At 49.5% G+C, this 17636-nt stretch overlaps 1 protein-coding gene across 1 annotated transcript in view; it reads right to left on the bottom strand.

The window, feature by feature from the left end:
* The window catches only part of RAD50 (RAD50 double strand break repair protein), a 549855-nt gene that overhangs the window by 334749 nt on the left and 197470 nt on the right, over window positions 1-17636 (bottom strand). Inside the window, exons 10-11 of the mRNA XM_082256750.1 lie at window positions 8730-8936; window positions 7171-7353 (exon numbers count right to left, since the gene is read on the bottom strand). Of these exons, the coding sequence (XP_082112876.1) occupies window positions 7171-7353; window positions 8730-8936 (390 nt within the window). The remainder of the gene's footprint in view (window positions 1-7170; window positions 7354-8729; window positions 8937-17636) is intronic.

Consider the following 17636-nt stretch of genomic DNA (forward strand, 5'->3'; position numbering starts at 1 on the left):
ATGAGACCGAAGTCCCAGCAGGAAACCTAGGTCCTACTACTTCACTAGGCAGCAAGAAACTGATTTGAGAGCACAGTGTGTGCGGGGTTATGCCGAGAAGGACAGCCCCTATAGGCATGTCAGTTAATTTTTTCACTGCCTAGTCAACTTCTGTAGATGCCGCATAACCCAATGGTAAAGAAGCATAGCTGCTGTGTCTGTCAATGGACGATAGTGAAATGGGATTTTTGACTTACCGTAAAATCCATTTCTCTGATGTTCATTGACAGACACAGCTCCTGATCTTCTTAACCACTGGGTTATACCGCCCCCCTACAGGAGTAGACACTAGGCAGAAAAAAGTCTGGCTGCACCTGGGGGCAGTCCCAGGGGGTATACTCCCTCTCTCTACTATAGTTACTCAGTTTTGTTACAAGCAGTCAGTGTCAGAAGAATTACAACTCCACAGAGGGGTGGGTGCTGTGTCCGTCAATGAACATCAGAGAAATGGATTTTATGTTAAGTCAAAAATCACAATTTCTCTTTCATTCATTGATGAACACAGCTTCTGATCTTAACTATTGGGATGTCCCAAAGCAGTGTTAAACATGAGAGGTGGGAACAGTGAAAAAGAAATTCCCAAGGCTAAACTATAGACAACAAGGTAAACAGGAGCTCAACCAAAACAACTTGAGCCCACTTGAAAAGAACAATACACCCGCAAAGAGGACAAGTTCCTCTAAACAGCAGCCTTAATAACTTTGTGGCCAAAAGGAAGCATCCACACATGCCAACACATCCACTTTATAGAACTTTGTGAAAGTGTGCACCGACTACCAGGTGGCCCGCCTTGCAGACTAGCGTCACTAACGCCTGATTACGAAAGGCCCAAGGAGGCACTGGTCGCCCGAGTAGAATGCGCCTTGCCAGGGAAAGGAGGAACCTGACCCTTGATGGAACAGGCTTGAACCACCGTCTGTCTGATCCATATGGAAATGGTCGCAGAAGAAGCAGACAACCCTTCCCAAGGCCCATCCGTGAGCACAAATAGTGAGTTTGATTTCCTCTAAGACACGGTAGCTGCCAGGTACACCCTTATCGCCCGGACCACATCCAAGGCATGCAAAGCAATTTCCTTTGGATGTTATTAGGGATGCACCGAAATGAAATTCTTGGCCGAAGCCAAAGCCGAATAATAATGAAATGCTTGGCCGAAGGCCAAATACCGAACGCGGTGTTTCGCATTTTTTCCATTTATTTTGCCAATTTTTTGTCCTCTCTCTTGTCCTCTCGTGTCTCTCTCTCTCTTGTCCTCTCGTGTCTCTCTCTCTCTTGTCCTCTCACTCTCTCTTGTCCTCTCACTCTCTCTCTCTTGTCCTCTCATGTCTCTCTCTCCCTAAATGTTACTGTAGGGAATGGGATTCAGTGCACACTGCAGCCTTGTACCATAGGGTTAATGTTAGTGACACTGTAGGGATTGGGAAGGATGCTGGGAATGGAAATCAGGAAGCATGCAGGCAGCCTTGTAAATTTTAATTGCAGATACAGGGCACTGGGCAGGTCAGGGTTAATATGGTAACATCAATTACTCAGTGACAGTCAGTCAGTCTCAGTGTGGACTCGATCAGATTATACAGTGACAGACAGTCTCTCATAGTGGTGGTAGTAGGAGGCTGGAGGTGGACTAGTAGGAGCCTGGAAAGGAGCACAGCTGCATACATACATTACTCACTCGTGCACTGCAGCCCGCCCCACACATTCAGTGAGTCTTACTCTCCTCCCTAGTTTTTTCAATGGCACATTCAGGAAGCCAATCACGCCGTGAGTAGCGGCACAGCGGAACCAATCAGGTGTGCAGGCACGCGTGATTGGTTCGCTGTGCAGCTAATCACGGCGTGATTGGCTCCCTGAATGTGCCATTGAAAAAACTAGGGAGGAGAGTAAGACTCACTGAATGTGTGGGGCGGGCTGCAGTGCACGAGTGAGTAATGTATGTATGCTCACCGCTGAAGTGTCCCGGCTTCCCCTGCCTAACACGGAAGTCTGTGAGTCCTCCTGTCCTCCTCCGAGTCCCTTCCCCCTGCCTATGTAAATATCGTGACCTCGGCGATATGAATATCGCCTACGGCCACAGAACGATAGTCGATATCATATCGACTATCGTTCAGCCCTATTGTTCGGCACAAATTTATTCGGCCTTTTTACTTATTCGGCCGAACACCGAAAGTGATTTTTTTGCTATTTTCGGCCGAATAATGTTCGGTTGCCGAACATTCAGTGCATCCCTAGATGTTATGGCCTGGGACACAGGGAAGGCATGACAATGTCTTCATTCCAATGAAAATCAGATACAACCTTTGGAAGGAACGACAGACAGGGGCGAAGAACCACCTTATCTCTGTGAACCACCAAGTAAGGTGAACGACAGGATAACGCCGCAAATTCCAACACCCTGTGCGCAGAGGTGTAGTCACAAAAAGGCCACCTTCTGGGACAGCGTAAGCAGGGGAATCTCCCGAAGATTCCCAAAGGGAGGCTTCTGGAGGACTGAGAGCACCAAATTGAAGTCCCAAGGTGGCAATAGAGACTACACTGGAGGAGCCAAGTGCCGAACTCCCTGAAGAAGAGTACGCACCAGGGAGTGTGTGGCCAAGGGCCATTGAAAGAAGACTAAGGGCGACACCTGGCCCTTGATAGTACTCGAAGGCAGTTTCTGCTCAAGCGCCCCCCCCCCCCCGTTGAAGGAAGGTCAAGATCCCAGCCACTGAAAAAAGAACAAAGATAAACCCCAAGTGACTCACACCACGCAGTGTAGATCTTACTAGAAGTAGATTCCCTAGCTTTTAACAGCATTGGAATCACCAACTCAGACAAAGCTCTATCCATCAGCCAAGCCGTCAAAGCCAGCGACTGTAAAACAGGATGGAAGATTGCACTTTGGGACAGCAGATACTCCCTGAGAGGAAGCTTCCAAGGAACGTCCGCGACCAGCCACACCAAATCGGTGTACCTAGCCTGGCGAGGCCAGTCCAGGGCCACTAAGATGACCGGAATCCCTTCTATCTCGATCCTGCGTAGAAGTCTTGGTAGAAGCTTGAGAGGAGGAAAAACGAAAATCAGACAATACTGACTCTACAGAGCCACCAGGGCGTCTGTAGGTTCCGCCAGAGAATCCCATGACCGAGTCACAAACTTCTGCACCTTTCTGTTGAGCCGGGACGCCAACAGATTTATCTCGGGAATGCCCCACCGGAGACACAACTGATGAAACAGCTCCGGGTGAAGGGATCACTCCCCTTGGTCCAACAACTGTCTACACTGAGGTAGTCCGCCTGCCAGTTTTCCACCCCGGGAATGTGTACGGCGGAGACGGCTGGAATGAACTGTTCTGCCCACCTTAGAATGCTGGCTACCTCAAGAGCCATCAGGACACTTCTTGTGCCCCCCTGGTGATTGACATAAGCCACAGCCATGGTATTGTCCGACTGAATGCACACAGGACATCCCTGAAGATGATCCGTCCAATGTTCCAGGCACAGTCTGATCGCTCAGAGTTCCAAGACATTGATCGGTAGTCTGGACTCTTCCAGTGTCCAAATCCCCTGAGCAGAATTTTTGCAGAGGACGCCTCCCCAGGCTGGCATCCATGGTTACCACTGTCCAATACAAGGGGAGGACAGATTTTCCCAGCCGAAGCGCCGGAGAGCGGAGCCACCATATCAGGGACTCTTCTGTTCCCTGGATCTGATTGTCCAGAGTCTTGTCTCATTTTGCAAGAATCTCCCTTTGCAGGGACCTCATATGGAACTGTGCAAATGGATCCACCTCAAAAGGCAGACACCATCAGAACCAGCCCCCCATGCAAGTCCGGAGGGATGACCATCTGTTGGACAGCAGGGACCAAATCGCAGCCTGCAGTTTCTGGAGTTTGTCCAGAGAAAGGAACACTCGGCTAAGGCCGAGTCCAGAGTCATACCCAGATAGTCTAGCTTTGTTAACGGAACCAGAGCAGACTTCTGAAAATTCTGAATCCAGCCGAACTTCCTTTGTATGGTGATTCCCAGGTTTTCCACAAGAGCAGTAGGAGACTCTGCTCGCAGAAGGGCCTAACACTTTTGTGAAGACTCGAGGAGCAGTGGCGAGACCAAAGGGTAATGCCACAAACTGATAATGCTCCTCTCCCATGGCAAAACGGAGGAAGCGCTGGCGACCGACACATATTGCAGTGTGAAGGTAAGCATGAAAATCCCCCTGATGCAGGGATGCCACCACCGTGCGAATGAATGGACTCCATCCTGAACTTCTGCACCCGCACAAAGCAGTTCAGGGCCTTGAGATCCAGGATTGGACGCACCTTTCCTTCCTTCCTGGGAACTGTAAACAGGTTTGAGTAAAAAACCCTGAAAACGTTCAGAGGGACAATCACCCCTTGAAGTAACAGGTCTTGTATCGCCCCAAACAGACCCTATAAGCGGTCCGGGGACAGGCGCATGTTGGAAGTGAAGAACCTTACTGGGGGGGTAAGAGCGAAACTCAATCTTGTAGCCGGATCGAATGACTTTGTGGACCCACTTGTCTTGTACCAGGGAAGTCCCAGGGTCCGGAAACCAGCAAAGACATCCACCCACCCCTAATATGGATAAGAGCGCACCTTTATGCTGAAGGAGCCTTGTCCGCGGTTCTGGATAAGCCCGCTCTCAACTTGCCTGACCAAGTTCGCTTGGATTCACCAGAGGAGGCCCTGAGCGGCTTTGATCACTTGTCAGTTGCCCCTGAGGGATGAAAAAGGAGAAGGATGGCCCACGTCTATGACGAGGGTCCTTGCCCTTAGTAGCCTGCGGAAGAAAAGTATTCTTCCCCCCTGTGAGACCCTAATGATGTCATCCAGGGTAGCTCCAAAACAGGTGATCTCCTTGAAAAGGAAGATCAGTCAAGGCCATCTTAGAAGTCTGGTCCGCATATAATGCATTTTAGCCACAAAATATACCCACGGACCACTGCCGAAACAGAGAGCCTAGCGACCAGGGGAGCTGCATCCAAAGAGGCATCACAGATAAAACTACAGCCCCTGGACTACATGGTGCACCAGCTCAGCAAAGGCAGGGGGGAGCTGCTCCCCCTCCAGGTAACGAAGTAAAAGCTTAGCCCACTTGTCAGAGTTAGCGACACCAGTGGAATGGTAAATACCGGCTGCAGTGCCAAACAAACAAGGGCGTACATATTGCGGGCCACAGCCTCAGCCTTCCTGTCAGCCGGGTCCTTAAAGGCCGGGGACTCTTCAACCAGAATCATGATTGCTTTGTTCAATCTGAAGACCGGAGGGTCCACCACCAGTGGAACAGTCCACTTTTTAATAAGGGACTACTCATAGGGGTATCGCATAGCAAATTCCTTAGGGACCACAAGAGGATGTTTTGGCCTTCCCCACTCTTTAGCGACAATTCTGTCAAAATAGGCAAGGAAAAGAAACATCTTTGCCACTCTAGATGGCTTGTAGGTGCAAAGAGAACCGACGCCTCCATTGCAGCTTCAGCTGCATCATCCATTTTTAAGATTTCATGCACAGATACAATCAGTGCATTCACCACATCTTTTCATGCGCGGTTGCAGAAGTGGAGGAATCATCCTCACTATCTGAGAACTCAGGGCACGTGGTCGCAGACCCAGCAGAGTGACCCGCAGTGGCTGAATCAGATTCAGGATCTGAGGAGACAGATGAGGCTGGGGAAGGCGGGGGGGCACTTTTTTCCAGCCCATCACCCAAAAGCCACCTCCACCCAGGACACAAAGGACTCCAAGACTGCCGTCAGTGCATCGATTGATGGTTGGGACCTGAAGGGCCCCGCAGCCTCCGAGAGGGCATCAGGTGGGGAAACGTGCTCCAAAAACTCCATGATTAAATAGGGGGACCCCACAAGAAAGGTGTAAAAAACACTGCTCAGGGACATCGCCACCGCTCTGGCAGCACCACTCGGTCGCCAATAACAGAACACCTAATCGATGCTGAGCAGAGAGGGAAGAGGACCCCACCAGACTCACCAACCAGCATAAACAGGCACCTGCAGCCACCAGGATAATCTGCACTCCACGTGCGGCGATCAAGAAGTCAGCACCAGGGGATATGGAGGGGGTCCCACCACCAAAATCGCCAGCCACAGGGCTCCACTTTTATGGGCCGCCACTATTTTCAATGGTAAACCACTGCAAAATGGCCACTTGACTATACAAATAAGTCTGCTGTGCATTGAGCATACAGGCTACAGCAAAATGGCAGCCCCGCACGGCACCACAAGGCTCCCAGGGACCCAGAAGGGATCCCTAGGCCTCAGAACAGAGGACAGGCAGGAAGGGGTACAGCCCCCCACAGCCGATCGCCCGGTCACCGGCGGCACACCCCCCGCCCTATCGACAGCACAGCACCCTGCCCCTACCTCAGGCGGTGTGTACCAGGCCACCCCACAGCCCCAGCATCAGTAAGGAGGGGGGGGGGGGATATGGTCCTTAGGGTCCACCAGACCAATGAGGGGGGTGCTCAATGGGAAGGAGGGGAACCCAGGGGTCCAACCGTCCCATGGAGGGGCCCACGTCCACCCCAAAAACCTCCAGGGGGAGAGGGAGGACAGTCACTTACCATACTAGGAAGCAGGCGGGCACTGCTCCAGAGAGAACCTCCTCTCCATCGAAATGGGGGGCTGTCGGCCAGGAGGAATGCTGCAACTCGGGCCGAGACCCAGATGATGTGACCTCGCTGAGTGTTTAACTCACAGGCCAGCCCCCGTATGTTGGGGCTATGTTGCGGCTGACCAAGCGCGGAGGTCTGCGTGCGCTCGCTGGCCAGACTTGGGTGACCACTGGATCTAGATTATCCAGCCTTTCGCCCAGTCTGGCAGTTGATTGTAGATCTCACAGGACAAAAACCAGGAGAAATAACGTCTACCTAAAAAGAAAAAATTGCCAGGACGATTGATCACAGCAAGGAACTAGGTCCTTATTCCTGACTAGGCAGAAAAAAAATATAAATATATAAAAATATATATATATATATGTATTGTATTTTATTGTATGCATAAGAAACTAATGAATTACATATATTTTTACTATGTATAAGAGAACTTGAAAGGTAATATAGAAGTTAATTATTTTCAGTAGTTCTATAATCAAAACACCACAAAATGTAATGAATGTCTCTACTTTATCCTTTTTCAGCATGTCCATCTGTGTCCGTGTCATTGTGTGGGCGTTTAGCTGCCCCATCTCCTGATCCAGCTTTCGCACTGTTCTGTCCAGTTCAGACTTCTGATTCTGAAGCTGTTCAACCTCTGATTTCAGAGCTTCTACATTGCAGTTCCGTTCAACGCTCTCCAGTTCCCGCTCCTGTGACACAAAACCCACATATGATCCACATAATTATTATCCAACAGAGGATAACACACAATATGCAAAGATACATTTTCTACATAATATGTAGTATCATGTGGTAGTAGAAAAAAAAGGGAAATTAAGTTAGCTTCACAGTGCTAAAAAAAAAAAAAAAACAAAGTAAAACATTTTTTAAAAACTATTTTTTTACTGATTCTAATTATTGTTTAGATATAATATATTTGTTGCCAACTTCTGAAATTCTCTCCCTCCTTTCATTCTGCTCTCTCTCCTCTCTGTCCTTTCTCTCCTCCTTTATTCTTCCCCCTTTTCTCTTTCCTCATGTTAATTGTTTCGTAACTACTGTAGTGCAAAATTCCTGCCGTGCGGTCTGCCAGAGTTGAGACTGCCGCCCATTTTGGTTGGGAGTGACAGCTCAGGCGCTGCCTGTCTCACTCGGTGGGACTTGCTCTGCTGCTGGCCCCTCCCTGCTGCCCGGCTTGGGTGGCGGGGACATACATGGTGGGGGGTGCCCGGCCGGGGGGGGGGTCACGCAGGGGGAGGTTTGTTGGAGGTTTCTACGCCCCCCTCCCTCCGGGGTCCCCTGGGGCAGATGCTGCTCGCTGGGCTGGCTACACGGACGCCCATGGCCCCACTTTGATACTGACAGCTGGCAGCCCGCCCTATATCTTTGATGCACGACCTTTACCCTTGCCAATTTGTGCCTTATACGTAGACCTGATCGGTTATGTTTACGGGTGAGTGGCGCTATTTGGCCTCCCCCTTGTTATCTATTTTTATGTACAGTGTTTTTTTCCTTCTCTGTGATTTTTTACAAACTGAAAATAAAGATTTAAAAAAAAAAAAAGGATGTAAACCCTCACATATACTCCTCATATTTCCTGTTTGTACTTGCAGTGACAGACATTTTACAATGCAGTAAAACATCTGTCACCACACATAGTGAATTCAGCCTTACACAAGAAAGGCGTTAAAGAATATCCCTACTTTCGTGGAATAAAAAAAAATAGCAAAAAAATAAAATATGAACAATTGCTACACAAGCAATGATTTGACTGAATTTTATTAAAATTACCTTTCCTTTTTAGGCACCCCCTGCAAAAGAAAAGTATTGGTGCAAAAGGACCCTGCACAGCCACAAAATGTTAGCCTATTTGAATAATGTAACATTGCACTAATAAATGAGTGTTTATGTTCACAATGGAGTGCTGGTGGCATCTGAGTATGCGATTACTCTGGTGAAACAAAGAGCTATTTCTTCACAGCAACAAAATCAAGGGATCTGCTTCCTGCAATTACCTAAAGGGGTTGTTGTTTTTTTTTTCCTAAAAGTGGAGTTACTCTTTAGGCCACACAAGTATACAGCTCACCGTTTTTAGGAGTTCTTCATCAAGTTCCTGCAGTCTGTCAGAGGAACCTTCCAGTTGCTGTAGCTCAGATTTGATGTTCCTGAGGTCTCCCTGTTTTTTGTTCTGCATAGAAGACTTTAACTCAATAGTTCGCTCCAGGCCTGTCTTCTTGTCTCTGATCTCATCTATTTGTCTCTGTTTAGCTGCTTCTTTGTCTGAAAACTCCTTCTGCAATTAGAACAAAACTACTGTGAAAATATTTTACTGAAGATACACTTTGTATATTCATAGAAACAGCTTTATCACCTTTGCCTAAAGGATGAAAAGAATAAATCTTTGTTAGATTAAAAAATGCAGAAAAAAAGGTTTGCAGTGGTCACCAAGTACAAGCTAAGCACTTCTGTCTTCCTGGCAGTGACTGCTTGCACCACACAATAAAATCAGTGGACAGCTATAGACTTGCACACCACAAGCTCTTCATCTCCAGTTGCTTTCAACAGTCCCAAAACATAATATAATTAATAAAGCATTAGATTGCATATTACATATAGCCTCTAGTGTGACAAGTCCCAAGGCCAGGGCACAACTGAGGCTAAAGAGGTGTGTCTATCAGGTAAGATGTGGACCTGTAAACGGAGGCTTTATCCCACCCAAAGTTCTACAAACCACCAAGCTCAAGAACAGAACCTTTAAGGATACTGAGAAGGCAAAAAATATATGTTTTCCACATCAGCCATAAACCCTGGAGCCCCTCACCACATGCAAGTGGAAAGCCTAGGTGACATATAAACACCATCCACATTCCTGCCAGCCAATGCCATACAATATTATGATTTTCAACATATCTGTAAAATCCTTTGCCTGAAGTACATTACGGGACACAAGTCTTCTAATTCAGTTCCAATGGGTTACAGCATACCCAGATGAGCTACATGCATTGCACAAAGTGCAAAGGCTAACGCCAATGCAGGATCCAGTGCCGAAGCAACAATCCAGACCATCCACACAGTGTGGGGACCGGGTATGGTTCCCAAGGTTTTTCTGAAGGTGCAATGCTTCTATTGTTTTAGAAGGCAGTGAAGGGTTGATTGAAGAATTCAAAGAGAAAATAGTTAAACTAAGAGCGATTCCTCCATATCACCTTAGGGCACCAGCAAAAAACGGAGGATAGGGTTTTGGGTGGGGGATTGTCCTCAAAAGCTTGCCAGTGTCTAATCACCTGAAGGTACCAGCCTGTTATCCAAAGCCTTGGGAACGGGTAACACAGCCCATGTCCAGTGTCCCTCACCGGCAACAATGGGCTTGGAATACCTTCAGGTGAAAGACCACTTCCTGGGATCCAGACATTGGTGATTTTGAAGAGGGCTTCTCAGCTTTCCACATGTGGAAAGTGCACCTTCAACAGCACTAGAATGCAAAATCTTGCCCAGGATAGAATCAGAGCCTCCTTTTTGTGAGCTGTGCAACTTCTGGCAGCTCCTTCATGACTGACGTACACCAGCATGGCAGTGTCTGACTGCAACCTAACCAGGTGACCAAATCCCCTGAGCTGAAAGGAACTCCAAGACTCAACCCCAGTACACAGACTGGCACCAGCCATCAGCCCCCAAGCCATCGGGAGAAATTGCTTTCCCAAATCCAACGCTGGACTCGAGATCTACCACTCCAGGGCTAGTCTTTTCTGGCTGGTAAAGTTAATGGGCAAATCCAGGGACTAAGGCCGGGTTCACACTAGCTGTGGCCATGTTTCAGATGAAAAACAGGTTCAAATTTTTGCCTGAATTTGGACCTGAAACGGAGCCAAAGACGCACAGGACCCTTTTCCAGTGTGGACTGCAGCCGCCCCAAAGATGTGTGAGCCGATCACACTCTACTGTCATGTGAATTGGATGCAGGGGAAACCTGCATCCAATTTGCAAAAGTGTGAATCCAGCCTGAAAGTTTGTCCCAAGCGGCCAGAATATTGGGCTGCAGCAGTCTGGAGTGAAACTGGGCTTACAGTATTGCTTCAATGAAAGTCACTAATAGGCCCAGCACCCTCATGAAAGAGACAATTGATGGGTAACACATGGACAGCAGAATCTCTTTCTGGGAATGGTGGGGCTGGAGTTTCTCCAGGGGCAGAACAACTCACAACAGGGCTGTGTCCTGAGCCAGGTCCAGATACCGCAAACAATGTGAGGGCTCCAACACTGACTTTTGGAGGTTTCAAACCCATGCAAAGCTTTGCAGGTATGTGCATAGCTGGAGATTGCCCGACAACACTTGTGCTGATTTCTCCATTAAAAGTAGGTCTTTCTGATACCCCATGATGGGAAATCTCTTGGAACCATAGGAAGCCCAGAACCAGGGTGCTGTGGAGAAGCGCCACAAACTATTAATCACACTTATCAAATGAAAACAGCAGGTAATGGTGGGAGAACTAAAAGATAGGAATGTGCAAATAGGCACCTTTGATATCCACCAATGCCAGGAAATCCCCTGACTAAAAAGTAACAGATAGAGACAGGGTTAATATACAAAAGGTATCAATTAGCTGATAACCTTCAGGTCTAGAATGGGACATGCATCCCTGTTTGCCTCGGAGACAGTAAAAAGGTTTGAATACATTGCCTAGGACTTTTCTTGCTATAGGACAGACGCAATGATCCCCTGCAGCCGCTCTAATATAGTAAAAACGTATTTTCTGCAAAGCTGAGAAGAGATATTTGAGCAAATTTAAGTGAGGAAAAAAACTGCCAAACTCTAGCTTGTTTCCCTTGGATTTTGCACCTAGGTTTCTGCTATATCTTGTAGGAGTCACTATTAAGGAGTCTTGGCAATGGGCTTGGCTGCCTTTGGAGCACAGTTTCCAGTGAAACTGAGTTTCGGGCTCCTGCTTGGGACAGTGGCCTGTGACTGACAAAATGAATTCCTCTCAGAGGAAGATTTAGGTCCCATTAACCTTGCCTTGATCTCCAAAGCCTAAGCTCAATCTTCCACAGTAAGGCATACCCAGGAGCATCTTTAGGGTTTGGGAGACACCACAATGGATCACTACCCTGGATCTGTACAGGACCCCGACATCACACATAGAGGCTCAGGCCTTTGGAAAGTCACACAAAGCATTCCTGACATATAAATTATTCCAAAAGGTGTGGAATAAAGCTAGATACCTTCAGGGAGTGATAGGATATACAAAGTTCAGCCCCATTTGGTCTTACCTTGAAATAGGTAAGTTGCAGAATGGGGTGCTGTGGCAGAGATATGGAGTGTTATATATGATACAAATATTTCACAATAGTACTTTGCTGTCTTTTGAGGAGTTGCAGGAGAGATTTGCTTTGCCACCCTCTTTTCGTTTCTGCCACTTATAATTAGGACATGCCATATTGGCTAAATAAAGATGGGTCTTCTGAGTTATCCTGGTCTCCTACACCACTGTTTAGTTGGATCAGGGGCTAATACTTCCAAAGGTATTATATCTCAATGTTATAACGTACTGCTACAAACTTTTCTGAAAAAGCACCCTTTCAGGGTACTGGTCAAATGGGAGGGAGATCTGATTCATGTGCTGTGGAGATGCCCAAAGCTTCACTCCTATTGGAGGGGGGTGTTGGACACTCTAAACAAAATATTTCAGACCTCTATCCCTCTGGACCCTAACCCATGCTTGCTTAATTTATTGGATGATTTTGAGTTAGAGGAACACACCAAAGAGGCGATGACTCGATCCCTATTTCTAGCAAGCAAATTTATTATGGTGTACTGGAAGTCGGAGAGCCCTCCTACGGTTAAGGAGTGGATCAATAACGTCGGTAATAGGCTCCGAATGGAAAAAATAATATATCCAGCATAGGAGAATTATACGTACATTTGAGAGATTATGGGGACCGTGGCTGGATGCACCCGGGTTAGCCCCGGTGGATCTGGTCATGGATAGACTACTTTGCGGGAATGCCGGGTGAGAAGGAGAAATACAAGCTAATAAAAGAGGTGGAGGTTTTGATGTTGGGAGTATTTGCTATACCGGGATTAGGATAGTAGTATATCTGCCTTGTATGTGCCTAGAAAATATGTAGGTTAATGGAATGGTTTTCACTACTATGTGCTTTGCTGTCTTACTGATCATTTGGCAAACTGTATTGATATGGGCTGTACGGATTTATATTTCTTTTAAAATAAAGTATAAGGGCTCTTTCACACAGGCGGATCGTTCAGATCCCCCTGTCTGTTTTTTTGGCGGATCTGAACGGTCCCCCCATGCATCCCTATGGGGCATCGGATGTCAGCGGAGACATGTCCGCTGACATCCGATCCGATCCATCAAATCTGGACAGATGGAAAACGGAATTTTTGTAAAATCTTACCTGTAAAATTCCTTTCTCTGAGTCCTCCGACAGTCGCCGCCTCTTCATATTCGTCACATATGGGGTATTAGACTTTGCTCCGAAGGAGTAGCTAGGCAACAGAATATGTTAACAATAAAGCTTTAACATATCCCACCCTCAAGGGGTGGTCCCCTCAGTCAATACCCTCCTACTTCCTGCAACCATATCTCAGTTTTAGTGGAATAGCAGTAGAGTATACATTCAACCCCAAAAGAGGGGCGGGGGCGGCGACTGTCGGAGGACTCAGAGAAAGGAATTTTACAGGTAAGATTTTACAAAAATTCCGTTTTCTCTTACGTCCTCCGACAGTCGCCGCCTCTTCATATTCGTCACATATGGGGACGTCCCAAAGCAGTGCAAACATGAGGGGTGGGAAACGCATCCGCGCCGAAAGGCAACGCAGTCTCCACATCAAAGAAAGGAACCTTACCAAAGGAAGGAAACCAGCTGGGCAACAGCAAAAATAAGTGCTCAACAGGAGCAACAACCCAGGAAAAGACAAAAAAACCAGGGGATACAAAGATATCCCAACAGCCAGGAGTCCCCAACAAGGGACCCTATGGAACAGCCGCACTAAGAACCTTGCGGCCAAAGGAAGCATCCGCCGATGCCTGAACATCTACTTTGTAGAATTTTGTGAAAGTGTGCACGGTCGACCAGGTCGCCGCCTTACACACCGGGGCTACAGAAGCCCCATGACGGCAGGCCCAAGACGTACTCAGTGATCTAGTAGAGTGCGCCTTCACAGGCACAGGGGGAACCTTCCCCTGCAAGGCATAGGCCTGTACAATGGTCTGCCTGATCCATTTGGCGATGGTAGAGGCCGAAGCCGCCATGCCCTTCCGAGGACCCTCTGGAAGAACAAACAAGGAGTCCGTCTTACGAAAAGACTCAGTCGATTTAAGGTAAACCCTAATCGCCCGAACAACATCCAGAGAGTGCAATCTCACCTCCTTTGGATGTTTAGGCTTCGTGCACAACGAAGGCAAAACAATATCCTCGTTAAGATGGAATTCCGAAACTCGTTTCGGCAGAAAAGAAGGATTAGGTCGCAAGACCACCTTATCCAAATGAACCACCAGGTACGGAGACTTGCAGGACAAAGCCGCCAGTTCCGACACTCTGCGAGCCGAAGTGATCGCCACCAAAAAGGCGACCTTTTTGGACAACAGAGACAACGAGATCTCCCTGATCTGTTCAAAAGGAGCACGTTGTAACACAGAAAGAACTAGATTCAAGTCCCAGGGGGGCAAAGGATCCCTCCTAGGAGGAACCAGATGCCGCACACCCTGAATAAAAGTGCCAACCAAGGAGTTGGAAGCCACGGGACGTTGAAACAGAACGGCCAGCGCAGACACCTGACCCTTTATCGTGGCCAGCGCCAAACGCTGATCGACACCCGTCTGAAGGAAAGACAGCACACGGGAAACCGAGTACGTGCGGGGTGAAAACCCCCTGGACTCACACCAGGCAAAATAGGCCTTCCAAGTACGGTAATAAACCTTTCCCGAGGAAGACTTCCTCGCGTTGATCAAGGTATGAACGACCTCTGGAGAGAGACCCTTCTCCTTCAGGACCTCGGTCTCAACAGCCAGGCCGTCAAAGCCAGCGACTGTAAAGCAGGATGGTAAATCGGTCCTTGAGACAGTAGATCGTCTCGAAGAGGCAGACGCCAGGGGGCGTCGACCGCCAGATTCACGAGGTCTGCGTACCAGGACCGGCGAGGCCAGTCCGGTGCCACAAGAATCACCGTGCTGCGTTCCGAGTGTAACCTGCGAAGGAACCTGGACAGCAACTGAATCGGTGGAAAAGCGTACATCAGCCTGTACTGATGCCACGGGGCCACTAACGCGTCCGACGCGTCTGCCCGAGGGTCGCGCATCCTTGCCACGAACCTCTTCACCTTGTAGTTGAGGCGAGACGCGAACAGGTCCACATCTGGAAGACCCCACTTCGCGCACAACATCTGGAAGACAGCCGGATGGAGAGACCATTCCCCCTGATCCAGGGTCTGGCGACTCAGATAGTCCGCCTGCCAGTTCTCCACTCCCGGAATGTGAACCGCCGTTATCGCCGGGACATGAGTCTCGGCCCAAGACAGAATGTCGGCCACTTCTCGAGCCGCTCGGGCACTCCTGGTGCCCCCTTGGTGGTTGATGTATGCCACCGCCGTGGCATTGTCCGTCTGCACCCGAACCGGGCAGCCCTGCAGCCGGTCCGTCCAGCGATGAAGACAGAGCCTTATCGCACGCAATTCCAGAATGTTGATCGGGAGGGAAGACTCCCCCTCCGACCAGGTCCCCTGGGCGGACAGAACGCCCAGAACACCACCCCAGCCCGACAGGCTGGCATCCGTAGTGATTATCGTCCACGAGATCGGACGAAACGACTTGCCCCCGGACACCAACGGGGACTGGAGCCACCACAGAAGGTTTACCCTGGTGCGATGACTCAACGAGATCTGAAGATCCAGAGATTGAGGTCGCCCGTCCCACTTGGACAGGATCTCCGCCTGGAGACCCCGCGTGTGAAACTGAGCGAAAGGAATCGCCTCGAAGGCCGAGACCATCAATCCCAGACATCTCATACACGTCCGCAGAGACGAGTGTGGAACGTCCCTGAGGGACCTGACTTCCTCCTGAAGAGTCCTGAGCTTGTCTTCCGGCAGGAAGACCTTCGCCTGCACCGAGTCCAGTATCATTCCCAGATAGGGAAGACGAACCGACGGACTCAGTGTCGACTTTGGAACATTTATCGTCCAACCGAACTCCTGCAGAGTTTGCATTGTGACAGACAGGTCCTTCTCCAGACCCTGACTGGTCGCAGACCGAATCAGAATGTCGTCCAGATACCCCAGGACAGAAATGCCCTGGGCCCTCAATAATGCCAGAACCGGTGCAAGCACCTTGGTGAAGACCCGCGGAGCCGAGGCGAGCCCAAAGGGCAACGCCACGAACTGGTAGTGATCCTCCGCAATGGCAAATCGAAGGTATCTCTGATGCCCCTCGAATATGGGGATGTGAAGGTACGCATCCTTCAAATCGATGGAGGCCATGAATTCCCCCGGAACCAGGGCAGCCACCACCGAGCGCAGGGACTCCATGCGGAACTTGCGAACCCGCACAGAGCGGTTCAGAGCTTTCAAGTCCAGAATCGGACGAACCTTGCCCTCCTTCCTGGGCACGGTGAACAGAATGGAATAAAACCCCCGAAATCTGTCCCGATGAGGCACCGGAACCACCACACCCTGAGCCCTCAGGTCCCGCACCGCCAGGTGCAGATCCCGCAGGCGCTCTGGAGACAGTTGTAGATTTGAGGGAAAAAATCTGCTCTCCGGCCGAGAGAGAAACTCGATCTTGTAACCAGATCGAACGATTTCCAGAACCCATCTGTCCCGCACACGGGCCAACCAGGGCTGAAGAAAACCGAGCAAGCGTCCCCCCACCCCAAAACTGGGTGAGGGCGCCCCTTCAGGCCGAACTGTTATGGGCCGTAGGTCCGGATTGGCCGGACTTCTGTTTCCCAGACCAGGGCTTCTTCTGAGAACCTTGGCCTTTGAACGGTTTGCCCTTGTAGTGCGGCCGAAAGGCACGAAAGGACCCCTGAGGGGGCCGAAAATTCGCATGCTTCTCCCCAGAAGCCCCCTTAGCCTTGGGGAAATGGGGCAAGAGAGTGCTCTTACCCCCGGTGATCCCCTTAATCAACACATCCAGGGACTCCCCAAAAAGGCGAGACCCATCATAAGGCAGATTGGCTAAGGTTTTACGTGAAGATTGGTCCACCGACCAACATTTCAACCAAACCAGGCGGCGAGACAACACCGCCACGCTGTGCACACGTGCAGCCAACGGAATCAGGTCCAGGTCCGCATCACACAGATACATGACACCCTGGTGGATCTGATCCACCATATCCAGGGTCGCCGGCGAGGCCGAATCGGCCACTAGGACGCGCCTAAGCATCTGCGTCCAACTTGCGATCGCCTGGGCCGCCATGAGAGAAGCAAACAGAGCCTTAAGCATAGATATTAAAAAAGAATAGCGCAACCATGCAAAAGCATAGAACCCGTAACAGAATAAGTATGACGGGCAAGAGACTCCAGTCTCCTATCCGTGGCATCACGGAAAACAGGGGAACCCTCTGCAGGAATCGCAGTGGCTTTGTTCAAAACCGCAATTGCATGATCCACTGGTGGAGGCACACACCACCGTTCATCAGTGGCAGGCAAGAAAGGATAACGCAGCTTGAATTTACTTGGTACCGCAAAAGGTTTGCGCAGATCGCGCCATTGATCCTTAACAGCGCGCTGAAAATCAGCATTGCAGGGAAAAACCTGCGGCGTCCTGCGTTTTCTCTGCGTCCCATAAGCCGCCAAGGCAGCGGGAGGACACACTTCGTCCTGCAAACGCAGCGTTTGCTTAATGGAAGCAATCAACTCATCCATGATTGCAAGCTCTTCAGGCGAGCCAGGGGGAGAATTATCGACCCCCTCAACTTCAGCCTCCACCTCAGACCCCACTAGATCAAGAGAGGAGCGGGACCCCGATAAGGGGGTCCC

This window comes from Pelophylax lessonae, assembly GCF_965119305.1.
Source record: "Pelophylax lessonae genome assembly, chromosome: 4".
NCBI classification, from domain to species: Eukaryota; Metazoa; Chordata; class Amphibia; order Anura; family Ranidae; genus Pelophylax; species Pelophylax lessonae.